The sequence below is a fragment of the Rhincodon typus genome, chromosome 10, assembly GCF_021869965.1.
Source record: "Rhincodon typus isolate 14 chromosome 10, sRhiTyp1.1, whole genome shotgun sequence".
In the NCBI taxonomy this organism is placed as follows: Eukaryota; Metazoa; Chordata; class Chondrichthyes; order Orectolobiformes; family Rhincodontidae; genus Rhincodon; species Rhincodon typus.
Window position 1 is genome coordinate 34,392,844 of NC_063341.1, and position 19,513 is coordinate 34,412,356.

Below are 19,513 nucleotides of genomic sequence, written 5' to 3' on the forward strand. Positions count from 1 at the left end.
ACAACTTCTAATGCCCTTGCCTAACAAGAATCTATCCACGTCTGAGTGCAAAGACTGTAACTTCTTATTTCATTTTTTTGATATTTTATGCTATTGATTATGGAATAAACTGGGAAGTGGACTGCCTCACAACAGAGGACTGAGGAGGAATTACTGTACTTTTGAAAATTAAGTTACTGAAACTTGTTGTGAGTTGTGTTTACACTGTTAGTTTACGAGCAGTGGGAGAGATGTAGGATTAGACAGCATGGCACCAGGGGTGTGTGTACAAACTGAGATTTGGCTGCCAATAGGCTGCTGATTGGTTCCTGGGGTAGCTGAGCAGCATGTGGGTGTAACCAATAAGACGAGAAGCCCTTGGATCTCTGGAATGTGTGTCTGTCTGTCTCTCTCTCTCTCCCTCCAGTAAAATACCTGAAGCTAAAGAAAGCCAGTTGTATTCTTCCATCAGTTGCTAGAGGGTATTGCTTTTAAATTATAAAATCTCTGACTTATTGGTTGTATACCAGAAAGCTGTGCCTTCTGCGTGAAAGTAAAAGACCCTGAAGGAAAACAGGAGAGAACTGATGGACTTGGGAATCAGAGGAACATGCTATAGAATACTGAGGACTGATGCAATTGAATGGTTTCCCTAGTATTTTTTCCCCTCCACCCATAACACCAATTTCTTATTGTCTATCTGTAGGGGAGTTTCAAAGAGGGTTAGAGTATTAACTAGTAGAATTATACATTGACAGTTCAACTGTGGTTAGAATGTATTTATTTATAATAAACAATAGCTCCTGTTACGTACAAAAAACTGGTTTGTGTTTTCTGTTAACGTGAGTCTATCAGAAGATAAATTACGTACTTTACATAATTTGATAAAATTTTTAACTTTTGTAACATCTCTGGGTGTAGGGAGAAACTTGATTTCCAACATGCCACCTCAGTAAGGCATAAGATGTCTGAAAAATATTCAATGACCCTGCTGCTAGCACTTTTTGACATGGAGAGTTCCCGAGTTGCACAACCCTCTCAGAGAAAAAAGGTTCTTCTCATCTCTATCTTAAAAGTACCCCCACCTAATTTTAAAACAGTGCCCCCTAGATTTAGATTGACCCACAAAAGGAAACACATTTTCCATTTCCACCTTGTCAGAACGATTCAGAATAGTATAAACGTCATTCAAATCATCCCTCACGTTTCTGCCCTCAGTGAAACTAAGCCCAGCCTGTCTAATCTGTCCTCACAAACAAAACCACTGACTTATCAATCTAATAAACCTCTGAGTCGCCCTCAACACATTTACATCCTTCCCTAAATAAGGAGACCAAAACTCTACATAGAATCCAAGATATGGATTCACCAATACCCCTGCTTAAATAAAGCACTCTTTATTTTATGTTCAATTTTTCTCATAATAAAGAAAAGTATTTCATTAGACTTATTAATTAGTTGCTATAAGTACATTCTAACTTTTTGTGACTCATGCACTGGAACACCGAAATCATCTTATGCCTTAGAACTCTGAAGCTGTTCTGTGTGTTCTCTCTATAGAAAAAATGTGAGTGCATTAGGACGGGTGGATAGGAAATTTATAAGGAAGCCTACTGGACTAGAAAATCTCAGTTATGGGAGACAGTAGGTCAGCTAGGGTTGTTTTCTTTGTAACAAAGAAGGCTGAGGGGTGGTCTAATTCAAGCGAATAAAATGATGAAGACTCGAGAGAGAGTAGTCTATTTCCCACAGTGGAAATGTTTGTAGACAAATAGAACATAGATCATAGAACAGTACTGCACAGTACAGGCCCCTCGGCCCACGATGTTGTGCCGAACTTTTACCCTAATCCCAAGGTTTATCTAACCTCCACCCCTAACTTATACTATCATCCATACGCCTATCTAATAGCCACTTACATGCCCCTAATGAGGCCGATCCACTACCCGCTCCGGCAATGCATTCCACGCCCCTACCACTGTTTGAGTAAAGAACCTACCTCTGACGTCTCCCTATATCTACCTCCACTCACTTTAACACTATGCCTCCTCGTAATAGCTACCTCCACCCTAGGAAAAAGTCTCTGGCTGTCCACTCTATCTATACCTCTGATCATTTTGTACATCTCGATCAAGTCACCTCTCATCCTTCGTCATTCTAAAGAGAAAAGCCCGATCTCTCTCAACCTTTCCTTGTAAGACCTTCCCTCCATTCCAGGCAACATCCTGGTAAATCTCCTCTGCACCTTTTCTAATGCTTCCACATCTTTCCTGTAATGAGGCCACCAGAACTGGACAGAATATTCCAGATGTGGCCGAACCAGGGTTTTGTATAGCTGGAGCATAACTTCATGACTCTTGAACACAATCCCTCTATTAATGAAAGCTAACACACCATACGCCTTCTTAACAATTCTATCCACCTGGGTGGCAGCTTTCAGGGACTTGTGGACATGAACCCCAAGATCCCTCTGCTCCTCTACACTTCCAAGAATCTTTCCGTAAATCCTGTATTCTGCTTTCAAGTTTGTCCTTCTAAAATGAATCACCTCACACTTTTCAAGGTTAAACTCCATCTGCCACCGCTCAGCCCAGCTCTGCATCCTATCAATGTCCCTTTGTAACCTAGAACAGCCCTCCGCACTGTCCACAACACGACTTACCTTCGTATTGTCCGCGAATTTACTAATCCACCCATCCACTCCGACATCCAAATCATTTACAAAAATCACAAATAGAAGAGGACCCAGAACTGATCCTTATGGTACACCACTCGTAACTGAGCACCATGTTGAATATTTTCCGTTCACTACCACACTTTTTCTTCTAAGGGTCAGCCAATTCTGAATCCAATCTGCCACATTTCCCCCTATCACATGCCTCCTTACCTTCTGCATGAGCCTACCATGGAAACGCCTTACTTAACTTTGTGTATACCACATCCACTGCTCTACCTTCATCCACGTGTTTGGTCACCTCTTCAAAGAATTCAATAAGGTTTGTGAGGCATGATCTACCCCTCACAAATCCATTCTGGCTATCATGAATCAAGCTGTGCCTATCCAAGTGATCATAAATTCTATCTCTCAGAGCCCTTTCGTATAATTTGCCCACCACTGAAGTAAGACTAACTGGCCTGTAATTTCCGGGGTTATCCCTATTCCCTTTTTTGAACAAGGGAATGACGTTTGCCACTCTCCAATCTTCCGGCACTATACTCGTGGACAGTGAGGATGAAAAGGTCATTGCCAAAAGCTCTGCGATCTCTTCCCTCGCTTCCTATAGAATCCTTGGATAAATCCCATCAGGCCCGGGGGACTTATCTATCTTCAAGTTCCTCAAAATTCCTAGCACATGTTCCTTACTGACATTGACCTCCTCTAGCCTACCAGCCTGTTTCACACTGTCCTCCCCTACAACTAGGTCCCTCTCAGTTGTGAATACCGAAGAAAAGTATTCATTAAGGACCTCTCCTATCTCTTTAGGCTCCGTGCACAAATTCCCTTTACAATCCTTGATTGGCCCTGCACTTTCTCTGGTCATTCTCTTGTTCCTCACGTACGTATAAAAAGCCTTGGAGTTTTCCTTTATCCTATCTGCCAAGGTTTTCTCATGCCCCCTTATAGCTCTCCTAAGCCCTTTCTTCAGCTCCTTCCTGGCTACCTTGTATCCCTCTAGAGCCTTTTCCGATTCTTGTTTCCTAAACCTTATATAAGCATCCTTCTTCCTCTTAACCAGTCGTTCGACCTCTCTCGAGAACCAAGGCTCTCTCACTCGACCGCATCTTCCCTGCCTGCTAGGGACAAACATATCGAGTACACGCAGTATACATTCCTTAAACAATCTCCACATTTCTATAGTGCTCTTCCCTGACAGCATCTGTTCCCATTTTATGTTACCCAGTTCTTGCCTAACAAAATTATAATTACCCTTCCCCCAATTATAAACCTTACAAAAGGTTGAGGGTAAAGATGTAAAAGATTTAGAGGGAATTGAGAGACTTTTCTCCATGAGGCATCTATAACTCACTACCTGAAAGGGTGATAAACATAGGAACCTTCATAACATGCAAAAAGTTACTTGGATGTTCAGTTGAAGCAGCATAACATACATGGCTGTGGACTGAGAGCTAGAAAGTGAGATTAGGGTCGATGATTAAAAAGAGAGAATGTTGGGGAAAGTTACTAGGTTTGGCAGCATCTGCGGAGAGAGAAAGAGTTAACATTTTGAAATCCAATCAGAGTCTAAATCTTAATTCAGCTCCTCTCTCCACAAATGCTGCTGGATGGATCTATCGTGTTTCTCCAGCATTTTGTAGTGTACATTAGGAGTGCCTGCTGGTCCCCTACAGTGAGATGACATCTCTTCTTCTTTCTGCCTCCTTCTCTAAAGGTTTCTCAGCATTCTCAGAATCTTAGAGCCCTCCTGCTGTTCCATTGCTCCAGTATCCTGCTCTTCACAAAGTCTGTCCCATTCACTTCCAGCACCTGCTGAAACCTGAATGCACTGCTCCTCTAAGAGAACACTGGCAATCTGACACACTGCTCAATGTGAGCACAGAGTATTATTCACCAATCAACAATGTCTAAAACTCCGGGCTGATTATAATTGGCCCTGGTCCTGCACAAACACAGGCCCCCTTCTGACTCTGCAGCCATTCAATTGCACATTTAGCACAGGGCTGCAAGCCACAATCGCAGAGATGAGCAGGCAGCCTGCATCATGTCCATCAAGCACAAGGTAAAATCTCATTGTAATCGCCTTGCTCTCTAACAGAGATTATTCCTTTTTCCTTCGATGGCCACTTTGACATTTAGCAAAGGAAACTCAAAGAAAAAGAAGCTTCTAGAAATTTTGGAGGAATGTGGCTCAAGCAATCAATGCCATGTTCATCAGCCCATCCCTTCCTCCTCCAAGTCCTTATCATTCTTCTTCTGAAGTACAAGGAGAAATGTATCACTTCTATGATAAAACTTCTTTAACTTGTCAGAAACATCTAATTTTTTTTTTAAGAGCAGAAACGTAACAGTTTTAGTTTTGGAAACCATTTCTAATTGCCCTGGAGGAAGTGGTGGTGACCTGCCTTCTTAATCCACTGTATATTTGGTATAGCAGACCCATAAGGCTGTTCAGGGAGGGAGTTCCAGGATTTTGACCCAGTGACAGTGTATGAATGATAATGTCGTTCCAAATTAGGATGCTGTAACTTGATCAGCAACATGCAGGTCAGTGGTGTTCCCAAGTAGCTGCTGTCCTTACCTTTTAGATGGTACTAGTTACGGGTTTAAAAGGTGCTGTCTAAAGAGCCTTCACAAATTTCTGCACTCTATCCTGTAGATAACATACAATGTTGCTAGTGTATGTCGGTGGTGGAGGGAGCAAATGTTTGGGATGTGTTGCCAATGAAGCTGCTTTGTCTTGAATGGAGAGTTTTGTTGGATCTGCACCCATCCAAGCAAGTAGGGAGTATTCCGTCACACTCCTGACTTGTACATTATGAGCAGGTTTTCATTATTTTGGGTGATGAGTTACTCACCTCAGGATTCCTAGCCTCTGACCTATTCTCATGGGCACAGTAATCACACGGGAAGTCCAGTTCAGTTTCTGGTCAATGTATAGGATGTTAATGGTGTGGGATTCAGTGATGATAGTGCCATTGGATGTAAGGGGGAGATGTTTAGATTCTTTGTCATTGGAGATAGTCATTGTTGGCCCTTTGAGATGCAAATACTACTTACGACTTGTCAGTCTAAGCCTGGATATCGTCCAGGTCTTGATGCATTTGGAAAAGGACTGTTTCAATAACTGAAGATACACGAGTGATGCTGAATGTTGTGCAGTCAGTGAACATCCCCCCTCTGACCTTATACTGGAGGGAAGAATCTACCAACTAAGCATATTGAATGATTGCTAATCCATGATTTTCCCATTTTCTTCATTGACTTGTGGAAGATAGAGATCACACAGTACTCTTCAGAGAATAACGTAACTCACAAAGTCAGAGAAACATTATGCACGTTCCTCCTGACTTCACCTTCATGCAACAGTGTGGTCTTTGAGATGAAAGATCATTAATTCTGGTCACATGGGCAGTGGAGGGATCAAAGCAGCATTTTCTTAGAGAAGTCCTTTGAAAAATTCCCCTCTGCCTCTTAACTGGGCCAATCAAACCTGTACACTGCTTGAGAATGAATGATTTTAATGAGTAAGATGTAGTATTATTGTCAGCTTTAGAGAGGGAATGATATATGCATTTCTGGATAATGTTAGTGCAAGTTCTGACACTGTCCTCTTTTGTTAATTTGTTTTTCTCTACGTTTCTCTCTTGCACTGTCATGTCTGCTTAGGAGTTAGTTAAGTCACATACTTTTGGACTTCTGCTGAGTCATTTTGAACCAGCTGGTTCGAGAAGAGTTTGAATTTTGACATCCATTGATTTCTTCTCGTCATCTGAAAGCAAGTATGTGAGGGTCATTTGGGACATGATGGGCCACTAAGCAATGATAAAACTGATAGCAGTTAAGGATGTTATTCATGATGAAATAAACCGCCAACATTTCACAACGTAACTTTCCTACTGTTTTCCTAAACAGCAAAAGATCCCTGGAAATTTGGAATTTTTGCTAATTAGCGTAACTTAAACAAATGTAGATCTATATAACATTGCCTGACATTTTTTTCCCATTGTGATTCTGTAGAATAAATATTAAAATATCTTGCAAATAAAATGCTTTGTTCAATGAAAAGGCTGGAAGACCTTTTATGTCTTTGATCATTAGAAAGCTACAGCTTAGAAAAAAATTATTCTAATAAAAACATTGACAGGTACAGAATTTCCTAAAACATTTGATCATTTAACATCATGGTAACTACTAGATCCTGTTAGATGGGATTATGGTTCTAATGTAAAAATTTGGGGCATTGAATTGAATAAAGCATTAGGTAATAACTTCATGCCTCAGTTAACGGTGTAAACACTATTTAACTATACCTTAGCACATGTGGATAAAGCCATAAAAAGGCAAATTATTTTCTTTGTTTGAATTGTTTAGAAAATTAAAGATTCAGTCCAACTTACTGATTAGGCCTCTGCTGGAGTATTATTTGCAGTGTTGGCCTCCTAAGTGGTCAGTCAAAGGTGGCTATGTAAACTTATTTGGATAACACCAGGAATGAAGGAATACAATTATGATGAAATTTATCTGTGTTTATTAAATGGAGCAGAGAGGATAAGAGGATCAAAAACAGCATTCAAACGTTTTAAGAGAATAAATTCTGTAGTGTAAACTTATTTTCATCATGAAATGAATCAGTAACAAGAGATAATAAATTTAGGATTAGAATAAGAGCATCAATGGGTGTTTAAAATAAGTTTTCATATGAAGGTGAATTAGAGAATAGTATGCTGTTAAAACTGAGACAACAATAGCATCTCAAACAGGATTAGATAAACATTTTATAAAGAAGGGTATTGAAGGATAAGATTAACAGGTATATGGACAACAATGTGGAGCTACAACTGTCACGGATATGATGGGTTGAATAACATTCTGTGTCAGTGGTTTTCATGGTGTGTCATAAGAACTGCTCAAGCATGCTATCAAATTTTGTACAAAGATAATGAAAATCAAGGTAAAACAGACATTGTTTCATCTTCAACGATATTCAATCCATCCAAAATTACAACTCATAAAACTTGTGGAAATTAATCATCAAATTAAAAGTAAGGTATTGGTATTTTGATTCTAAAATATGAACATTCTAAACACCAAAACTGACTAAAATTAAAATGAAATGATAGCTTTTACTAAAGACCACAGAAACCAGGCAACAGCGATTGTGTTCTTTTATGTTGATAGTAAAAAACAAGCTAACATTAGCACAATTTCTTGTGAAATCTCTTTTATTTCTCGAACAAAGAAGAAATGGATAAGTTTGTTCCCGAAAGAGATGACTCCTTCGCTAATGCAGTTGTTGATGAAACATCTAAACCGAAAGGAAAAGCAATAAGAACGTTAGCTTGCCCAGGTTTCCCTCTAACCCTCTAAACTGGAATTTACTCTATGTTTTTGCTCTGATCCATTGAATTTTAATGATGTATCAGTTCAATTATTTAATTAAAAGTGTATTTTAAAAAATATTGTTACAAATAGGAAATTCCTTCTGTAAAATTCAGACCCCAAATCAAGTGCAGTATGTGCAACAGATTTAGGTCCATGAACAGTTAGAAATAGTTGAGTTGAACAGATTTTGAATATGTGTCTGTGTTTGTACTTGAGGATGATGGATTTGAAACATTTGATCCTTCTTTAGCTTGTTGTGCGCACTATGTTGCAAACCTCTCCTGTAAGACCAAAACCAAAGTAAATGCAAGTAAATGTGATGTTGAAGTGCAATCAGGAACCACTGGGTCTATGCTGTAATTTCAAGGATTATTGGCCCAGAAATTACTGTTGGCGATATTAATTCATGCACTCATATAACCAAAGAAAACCTGATAATTTGTTTTCCTTCCATACACAGGGCAAACTCTTCAAGTATGTCGGTTATTTAATTTATTTTTTGCAGCTGCACACAGGTAATACCTTAAAGAGGCTAACTTTGCATGGTCTGTCCAGGAATATTCAGCTATTATGCCAGCCACACGTTTGAGGGAGCATTGCATACAACATAACTTTGTCTGCTACTTTTACTGAAATATTGATTTATTTTAGTTTAAATGGACAGCAACATCTCAGCTTTTAATTTTCCAGGCATATTATTCTATCATAAGCAATTTCCAAACAGCTTGATGACAGATGGATCCATTTGAGGAATTCTTTTTTGTTCAAAATAAATTTTCTTTCCTTTTTTTTAAATGGAGACACTGATTTTTTCTGAGCTGGGTTCCTCTACTCTCTCACCTTAAAAGCCAATCTTCACATGAGCCCAAGCAGTAAGTGAGGCACAACTTAATCATGCAGAGCATCAGAGCGGAACCTGATGCTTTTCCCATCAATTTTCACAGTTCACAGAATCACATATTTGTTACAGCACAGAGGGAGCCACTTGGCCTGTTGGGTCTGTATTGGGCTTCTGAATGATCAATTCACCTGTAGTCATAACTCCCTCCTCCACATAACCTCGTTCATTCTTCCATTTCAGACAATAATCTAATTCCTTCCTGAATGCCACAATTAAACCTACCTCTACCATTCCCTCTGGCAGCACGTTCCAAATCTTAGCCACTTGCTGACAAAAAAAGGATTTTTACACGTCTCCATTGCTTCTTCTGCCAATCACCCTAATTCTGTGACCATTTCTTCTCCACCCTTCCATCAATTTTCCTAGTTATCTGATCAGCCCTCTCCTGATCTTCAATGCTTCTATGAAATCTTCCTTCGAGAAAAGCAGTCTGTGTTCCAAATCCTCAAATCTTTCTACATAACTGAAATTCCTCAACCCTGGAACCTACCTAGTGAATCATTTAGGCACTTTCTCTAATGCTGGATCATTTGATGAGATGTCTCGTTTCTAATGATCAAGAGCTGTTTCATTTCTCTTGCTCTGTCTTAAGGGCAATGAATCACTTCTAGCAATCTAAGTTATGTCCCACTTTTTGTTTTGAGATTAGTTAATTCAGCTTGGGAACACAGCACCAGGACTTAGAACTTACATCTCTTCGAGCCTGGATTCAGTTAGATCGTCGCTGATCTGTGCCTCAAATTAATTTGCTTGCTTGTGTCCCATATCTCCTTATACTTTTACTGATTAAAATCTGTCAATCTCCAAGCCAAACCTGGAACTTTACATACTAAAATGGTGACTTAAAAGTAAGTGAATAATTCTAAAGGAATTGTGGAGTATTATATAAATTCTGCTTAAACAGGATCTCTAGAATTCTGCAGCATTTTAAACACTAATTTCTGTAAAAGAAAAGCCCAAACAAAATTAGAAGACTCAGAAAACTGTGTGGATGGGTGTAGGAAGCTATAACATAAAATGGGCAGGTTAAGCAAGTGAACAAAACTGTAGTAGATGAAATTCAATATGGGAAAATGCAAGAACCTAGATTCTGAGAAGGAAAATTGGAATTTTCTGCTTGGTGACAGTCTAGGTAGGATTTGTGGAGGAGCTAAAGGATATGGGTTTCCACACACACAAGCCTCTACAGCTACTGAAGATGTGCGAAAAGAAATCAAAAAGACAAATGGAGTATTGACCTCCATCTCAAGAGGATTGTAATACAAAATAGGAGGAAGTCATGATTGAGTTACGTAGAGCACTGACACTAGATTCCATCTGTTCAGCTTTCGGCACCATTTCAGGAAGCAATATACCGTAGTCCTCAATTGTGTTACTCCAATTAATGTTTTCCATTTTAATGTTGGTTAATCTTATGGTCTGTTTCCTTGAAATGCACCTTTTCTTCCGGGTTAATGTCATTTTACATGTAACTGCACCAGTATGAAGCAAATAGATCCAGATTAAAGTAACATTTAAACACTAATTATTTTGAAATGCTGTATAGAAATAATAAATTTGCTTTACAAACACCAATAAATTGATTCTAATAGCACATTTTCCATTTAGGATAGTTTGTAAATTAAGGAAGTTCCCTATTTTTGTTTGAAGAAGGTTACGACACGTGTGCCCAGAATCATGCTGTAGCCACACATGCTGTCTTTAAAACATACCATTGCTGCACTCTCCTGCTCACTGGCCCTTCTCCTGTTCTCTCCTACAGTCACCTCACCTCTTGTTTTCTTGCTCACTCCCTCCCACTGGCCACCACTTTCTCAAGTCCTTGACCATAATGAGAATCCGACCCACATGCTGCAACGGTTAGAGAGAAGGAACCAGGAATGTGAGACAGGGAGAAATGCAAGTGGGATGAAGCTGGAGAAGGAAATAGAGAGTGGGAGGATCGCAAGAAGAAAGGGAAGTGGGAGGCTGGAAATGGGCAGTGAGCAGATGTTGAGTAGAAAGAATTGGTATATTAATTAAGAGTTAATAAGAGCATTTTTAGGTCGAGCAAGCTCACTGTAGCCAATAAATTTTTCCAAAATAAAACTTACTGGCCAGGAACATAATCCACTCAGATTACATGATTTCTTATTGGAAAGTCATTCCCGTGCAGCACATTTTTGTTTGGCACACTATATTTTAGGAACATGTCAGCAATGCCAAACAAAGAGTCGCTAAATCTCCAACGACTGACAGATTGTGTTAAACATACACTGAATGGAGTCTAAATGGTTGATCTGAGCTAAAGGAGATTGCATCTTATTAACAACTTCTCCATTCCTCAAGCAGACTCTACAGAACTTGACCTTCCATATTGCTAAACAAATAATTATCTCCTTGTTATGTGTAGTTATGTTCAGTATTAAATCTCAAAAAGTAGCAGATTCTAATTAAAGGATACTTTAACTTAATATGTCTTAATCTATTAAGAGTTGTTCTTACCAGATGGCGATATATGCTTCCACATTATAGTGGGCTCTGGTTTTCCACTTGCTAGACAATACAGAGTGATATTGCTGAATTCATTCACGACAGAGCTAGTAGAGATGTCAAAAATTTTTGGAGGAACTGGAAAACAAAAGGGAAGGCCATTAGATAACATTTACTGGTTATTGTTACAATAAAATTTTAGCTGATCCTTATAATTATAGGACTAAGCAGCCAATAAACGTTATTCAGGATTATGATTAGATACCAGTAGCTAGGATTCTAAAGACTGGCCCTGTTCTCATGTTGATATAACCAAACAGCTTCTCAGATTTCTAACCTCATTTAGCTGAAAAGGGAGTCTTCGGATTTGTTATTTCACTTGAGGTCAATTTCACAGACCTCCTGAAAAAATAATGGACTATATTGGGTGGCACTGGAAACTGGAGGAGCAATTAGACAAGATTTTAAAAAGGAAAATGAGAGCTTAATTACAAATAAAACTAAAAAGTAAACCTAAAATTATAAAGATGAAAGAGAAAGGGAGAAAATGTTAATGAAAATATCCAAGAGAAGTACAATGTTTAATAGCCCTTTCTAAAAAAATTTAGGAAAGAAAAATTCCAAATCAGATTTATTGCTATGTTTGTATCAGCCTTATCCTCTCAAATTGTTCTTAACTCTGTTTCATCTCTTCTAACTAGTTTTTATTCCCATTTGCTAACCTTCTCTTAATTCACTACTAATATCTCTTGATCTTCAATAATTTTCTGAATTGGACCTTGTCAAAAGCTTTTCGGAAGTTCACATACAACTACATCTTTTACAGTTCACCAGCTTTCACATCTGACGTTTCTTCTAAGAATTCCGATGTCGAGCACAGTCTTTCTTCCAGAAATCCATGTTCGCTGCTCTAACTAATTTTTCTTCATCTAAATATTTAGTAATTTCATCTTTGATTAAATGTTCAAAACTTTCCTCACTACAGATAAACTGGCCACCACGTAATTACATAAACTAATGCGGATGCGGGAAGTCTGAAATAAAAACAGAAAATGCTGTAAACACCTACCAGGTCTGGCTATATCTATGGAGAGAGAAACAGGAGGAGAAATTCTCCCCATTCATGACCAATGTGGTCAATGATGTGTCATGGGAAAAGAATGGTGAGATTGGAACAATGGGATTCTTGTTGTTGAGCTGAAGAAGACTTAGCTTTCATTAAAGGTTTTTGATGGTGAAATGACATAATCTCACCAGTGAGCAGTGAGAGGTCTACTTGTATACCTTAACATTTCATTATTATCTAATCTTACCTCACTTCACATACATACAGCACTAATTTCTGACTTGAGAAAGTCTGAGCAGTTGGCTCGTGGCTGCTACAGGCCTCCATCATGGCCAGCATTCCCGAACATCTCAGAGTTCTCGTGGGGGGAGGGGTGTCACCACAGTTGGTCAATTGCATCATCCATTCTCCCAGCAATTTGGGCATGGTCAGTTGGCCACTTGGAGAGTTCACAATCAGAAGTTTTGTATCATTACAGTTTGGGGAGTGGACCATACTCAGTTGGGCAGTTCCAGTTCAACCAGTTGGGGCTTAGTAACAAATCAGTCAGGGGCCTGGTTACTTCTCAGTCAGGGCTGTCATTCTAAATCAGTCCAGGACGTAGTCCATAGTCAATCTTGAGATCTATTGATTGGAAGTTCTCTGAGGCCACAGCTGTTTTGGGGCAATTGGAGACGTGAATTGGGGGGATTGGAGGCAGAGTGCTGAGATGCAGTGGGCACAAGAATTGTTAAAGGAGACAACTAACATATCAATGTGGGAGACGGCCTAGCATTGGAGAGAATGGTTTACTACAGGAGGGAGTATCATAAATGACCACCACCAGCCTGGCTCCAATGGTGGGGGGATTACAATGCATCACAGTATTTGATATAAACATGCTGTAGGCCTGGGGCTCATGGGGTAAAGTCAGAGATGGACACTTAAATAAAAGATTTTGGTGGGAATGTGCAGAAGCTCAAGATTAAGCCTGTAACTCACAGTAATGCGTGACCCACATTGCCTTCTACCCTCATCTAAATCACGAATATGCAGTGAGAATGAAAAATGGATGCCATCACACTGAAAGATGCCACAGTCATTTTTATTTCTGCTTGAGGACATGGGCTGTACTTATATGTGATGTGAGGTCCTTCAAGGGGTAATTGCATTAATTGGGCAATTATACACAACAGACTGAAGACAACTGCATTTGTAGAATTCTACAGAACTGCATGCATTGTCTGACTATGTCCAACACAAATCCTGGCCATCTCATCCATATCACTGGTTATTACAGATTGATCACAGTCATCTCTGTGAAGCGAAATTAACCACAGGTGGCCTTTAAATGTCATCTTTAGGCTGAAATTCACAAAGACAGTCCAAAGAATGACAAGCTGCACAAAGGCATGGAGCTGCTTTCCTCACATCTTGCACTATAAGAGGTTGCCAGCATATTGTCATAAGCAATGCTGTCATTCTTGGGTAATGTGGAAGCTGGAGTGGGGAGTGACGAAGTTTCAGTAATCCCTTTAAACTAACAATTTCTTATGTTTGTACAACACGGCTGGTGCTGCATACTTTGGAATAAAGTACCCTATATCAAAAGTCCATGTAGACGTTTTGTATCATTGCAGTCTGGGGAGTGGACCATGCTCAGTTGAGCAGTTCCAGTTCAATTCCATGGCCCTCCACAAGGTCTATGGTAAACTGCTGTTTGTGTGTGCTGCAACTGCTGACTCTTTTCTAAGGAGTTGGCTTTGTTCTGATACTCCCCACATAGGCTCATTAGAACCAACACTGATGGATTCAGACACAGCAGGTACTATCCTGTGGCTACTGCACAATGATGGAACAGAGAAACTGTCAGCAAGCACAAGATCAGAAAGAATGTCCACTGTTTGCCAAACAGCTTCCACATGAAGAGGCCAGAACTGAAGTTTCCCTTAGGTTGTGGAGGTGGTACAGGAGGCCCAGAGCCTATCGCCATTGATTTTCTTCACATGAGCAAGTTACAGTGTCACTGCTGAATAAGAATGGGCCAGGACACTGTCATCATCTGATTGAGCAGGACCTGCGATCTGAAGGAGTGGGGAGATTATCCTGTCCCATGGGGCACTAAGGTAATAGCTGCATTCATTTTTCTGCAACTGGCTGTTTTCAAGAATTGATGGGGGACCTGTATGGGATTTCTCACTCTTCAATTCACAATCATATCGAAACTGTTACTGATGTAACTTGCACCAGATCACACCATTTTATCTTGCTTCACTGTGACAAGGTCAGTGCTGCAGCTTTGGCTGTAGGGTTTGTCAATATAGCTCCCTCCCTCAGGTGCAGGGCACTATAGCCTGTATACACATTGCACTAAGTGTAACTTTTTATAATATGAATTTTGTTGAAAAGAAAAAAACAGATCCATTTGGTTAGTGTACAAGTCATTTGTGATCATCCTGGAGGTCTATGCCATGTATCCTGGGAGGTTTCACGATGCCTGTATCCTTGATAACCCTCAGGTTCCTGCTTCATTTCTAGGAACGGATGCCTTACAAGGGTGGCTACTGGAAGACAAGGGCTACTCTCTGTAACCATGCCTGATGACTCCATTATGAAACTCTCTGTCTGAGGCAGAGATATATAATGGAGTAGACAGTAGTTCTTCTGAAGATGCATGGATCGGTCTGGGAGGGCCTTGCAGTACAATCCAGACAGAATCCTGCTGTAGAATCCTTCCATACTGTGTTCTGCACAATTACAGTGGACAAAAATTAGATATGGTGGACTCAAAAGCCTATTTCGGAGAATGGCAGCAGTTGTATGAGGCTAGTGAGGAGGAGGTGGACCATCACCTTCACCATGACAGAGCACAGCAGTGTCAGGCACAAAAGGACTTAATTGACACCCACTTCCAACTCTGACGTGAATGAAGTCATCATCTGCTGTAAATTTGTTGTTAGTTAAAAGGTAAGGAGTCCCTGTTTATTCCCAGAAGCAAATGCAGCTTTTTTGTTTGTTTTTCCTTCACATTTCTCCAGTTATTTAACATTAAGACCTGTTTGTTATGTGACGATCTCACATTCAACTCTGACAAGATGCCAGGCAATGCTGGGCATTAGGGAAGAAGTAGCACTGCAACAGACAGGACTCTAACATCGTTTGGTGCTAAGGATGGGTAGCTGCGGTTATAATAACATTCACTTGGACAACTAACGGTGTAAAGTGGCAATACATTTATGAATGTGGATTTTCTAATTTCACCCATGCCATACATGTGCCCGCAGAAGCTTTCGTTTATCATTTCTCTCCTGCTATATATACAGAAAAGGGCTAGTCATAGCTGAAAGCATTTGACCAGGTGCTTAGCTGGGCTTAACCTATTGTGCTGGCAACGGAAATTCTGGAAGGTTCCGGCAGCTAATGAATGCAAGATAATATGAACACAGCACTGCAGAGATGTGGTGCATAAATGTTGATTTGACCAGCAAGAAATGTGGGAATTAATTCATTAGAGCTCATGGAGAGAAACCCTCCACAAGATTCCCTGAAATTGATACTTTTGCTGTGCTTTGGTACAATTCTGGTTTTCAGTTTGAAGCTTTATGTCAATGGTTTAGCTTTCCCTTCCTATTTCACTTTCTCATTTGAAAGTGTGTATTATGTCGGTCACTCTCCAGTCCCCCAGCACACAATGGGTGGAACTTAATGCCATCTGGCAAATTTATTTGAAGGTGGGCGGGCATTTATTTGAGACGGAGGGTGCAGAGTCCAACCGCATTACCTTCCCACTTCTACCCTGAGTAAGATTTGTGGATGACCTTCCCGTCCCACCACCAATTGAGGCTCTTTGGTTACCTCCTTCCACTTAAGTAGTATTCAACTAGCAGTGGGTAGGCCTGTCGCCATGCAGGAAGCCCCAGGAGCAGAGCCTGCATTGTTTGCTTGCAGTCTCCAGAGGAAGCCTTCATAGTTGGGTGGCACAGTAGTTCAGTGGTTAGCATGACTGTCTCATGGTGTCAGGGATCCAGGTTCGATTCCAGCCTCAGCTGACTGTCTGTGTGGAGTCTGCACATTCTCCTCGTGACTGTGCATGGTTTCTGCTGGGTGCCCTGGTTTCCTCCCACAGATCACAGATCAAAGATGTGCAAGTTAGGTGGATTGGCCATGGTAAATGCAGCGTTACAGGCATAGGGTAGGGGTCTGAGTGGGATGTTCTTTGGAGGGTCAGAGCAGACTTGATGGAGCACATGATCTCTTCCTGCACTGTAGGGATTCTATGTTGTATTGTCAGACACTCATTGCCTAATTAAGGAAACCAGCATCAGGAAGGGGGAAGCCCACTGAGAACCTCTCTGATCCCATTATCTATCCTCACACAACTTGCGACCTGTGGCCACGTCCTCTGGTATTCACTTGCGGTCAAAACCAGCCTAGGCACGATTACCATCCTTGATCTCATCAAAGGATCATTCCTGGGGACTTATGTAGCTAAGAGGCTCCTCACAGAAAGGCAGGGTTTTCCACAACTCTCAACGAAGGGGGAGATTCTATTGCCTGATAACACCCATCAATTCTCCATAGATCCTTGCTGCATAATGTCCTGTGTCTTTGATACTGTAGCCCTATTTCCCTCAGATGTCTCATGGTGCATTGTCCTCCATTAGCTTAAAATTATCTGATATCACTTTTCATTTATTGTAAAGTTGGGAGAAGGATTTCAACTGGCAGCCACCTATTTTTCACCTGAAAATTTGGTGGCTTTTTCCTCCCCATGTGCCCACCTAACACACTGATAGGGTGAGATGAAGGAGTGGAAAGAAACATAAGAGGTGTGCAGCACATGCAGCACCATAGAGCTGCTGAGGTGGTATGTGCTGTAAATCCTCTTTAGTTATTTGAATTAAATTTGAGCAGTCCTTTAAAAGGTTACCTTGCACTGGTATTCAAAGCAGATTGATGAACTAAAAAATGATGAAATAAGCAAATTAGGACCTGGTCCCTGCATTTATTGACTTCCCACACACCTGGCCTGTCAAGTTGAAGTGTGCCAAAGCCCCTGATTAAGTGTTTGATCAGGCTGACAAACTGCAACAGAGTATCTGTTTACTCCTCACAATGCATTGATAACTGTTAATAGGATTTGAACTTTCAAGTGGCTCAGAAGTCCTGACTGCCTCATAGGGTGCACACTGCTCATATCACAATGGCTCTGCGCCGAACACAAAAACTTCCAGATGCACAAACGCCTCCAGCCTGCTCCAGGTGTTTCGGAGGTGGCACAATTACATTCTCAGAAATTGCGTATCTTAATACACCTTTCTCCTGCTGTTCTCAACTTGACTTCTGTAGCAGACATCTGCAGAAGGAAATAAACACAAAGAAACAAACAAACAAACTGGAAATTGCTGGAGAAATACAGCAGTGTTAACATTCTGTGTCCAATATCACTCTTTCTCGGTCACTGAAAGAGAGGGAAAAGACAGTGCTGACACTTCCTCAAAGTTATGAATTTTGTTGGCAAAGATCATTAGCCAGTTTTTACCGAACCCACATTTTGGAAACAGATGAGATCAGGTGCAATGCTAATTAAGCAAATCACCTTATTTTACTTCCTGTTAATGTCAATGGACAGTAATTCTGGGAATGTTTAAATCTGGCATTTCATCCAATCCTGTCAGTTTCTGGGTAGGTTATATTTAAATTACACCAAATATATAAAAAAACAAAAGAACTTCGATGCTGAAAATCTGAAGAATAGTCACTGGACCTGAAATGCTAACTCTGATTTCTCTCCACAGATGCTGCCAGATCTGCTGAGTTTTTCGAGCAATTTCTGTTTCTGTTACACCGAATGAATATATTTCTAAATTGCTTTGTGAACTTTATAGAACCAAATCTGATGTTTAAAGGTTTCAATTCCCAACCACTAACAGAGATAAAACCTCAATATTTCAGCTTCCAGAATAGGAAGATGTCAGTCCAGTTGCAGATTCAGCTGGATGTTGAATTGGTTACAAAGCTTGCAGGTAAGGAAGGAGAAATCACTCAAGATTTCTGCTGATGGTTTATTTTGACATTTAAGAGTAAATATTGAGTGGTCCACAGGTGGATAACAAACTCGCATTTAAACTGCCCTCTGAAATGGCCTAGCAAGCCACTCAGTTGTACCAATCGCGACAAAGTCTCAAAGAAATAAAACCGGACGGATCGCCTGGCATCAACCTAGGCACTGGAAAAGACAATAGCAGGAGCAGCCCTGTCGACCCTGCAAAGTCCTCCTCACTAACATCTGGGGGTTAGAGCCAAAATTGGGAGAGCTGTCTCACAGACTAGTCAAGCAACAGCCTGACATAGTCACACTCACGGAATCACACCTTACAAACAGGACAGACCCAGTAGAGGTGGTGGTACAGTGGTATATAGTCGGGAGGGTGGTGTTCTAGGAGTCCTCAACATTGACTCTGGACTCCATGAAGTCTCATGGCTTCAGGTTAAACATGGGCAAGGAAACCTCCTGCAGATTACCACATAGCATCCTCCCTCAGCTGATGAATCAGTACTCCTCAATGTTGAACAACACTTAGAGGAAGCGCTGAAGATGACAAGGGCACAAAATGTACTCTGGGTGGGGGATTTCATGTCCATCACCAACAGTGGCTCGGCAGCAGTACTACAGATCGAGCTGGTCCGGTCCTAAAGGACATAGCTGCTAGACTGGGTCTGCAGCAGGTGGTGAGGGAACCAACAAGGGGGATAAAACATACTTGACCTTATCCTTACCAATCTGCCAGCTGCAGTTGCATTTGTCCATGACAGTATCGGTAAGAGTGACCATCGCACAGTCCTTGTGGAGACGAAGTCCCGCCTTCATGTTGAGAACAACCTCCATCGTGTTGTGTGGCACTATCACCATGCTAAATGGGACAGACTTTGCACAGATCTAGCAACTCAAGACTGGGCTTCTATGAGGCATTGTGGGCTATCAACAGTAGCAGAATTGTCCTCCAGCACAACATGTAGCTTCACGGCCTGGCATATCCCCCACTTAATCATT

At 40.8% G+C, this 19,513-nt stretch overlaps 1 protein-coding gene across 1 annotated transcript in view; it reads right to left on the reverse strand.

The window, feature by feature from the left end:
* Positions 1-19,513, reverse strand: part of negr1 (neuronal growth regulator 1) — a 462,491-nt gene that overhangs the window by 97,171 nt on the left and 345,807 nt on the right. The window contains exon 3 of the mRNA XM_048602091.1: positions 11,427-11,552. Coding sequence (XP_048458048.1) covers positions 11,427-11,552 — 126 coding nt within the window. The remainder of the gene's footprint in view (positions 1-11,426; positions 11,553-19,513) is intronic.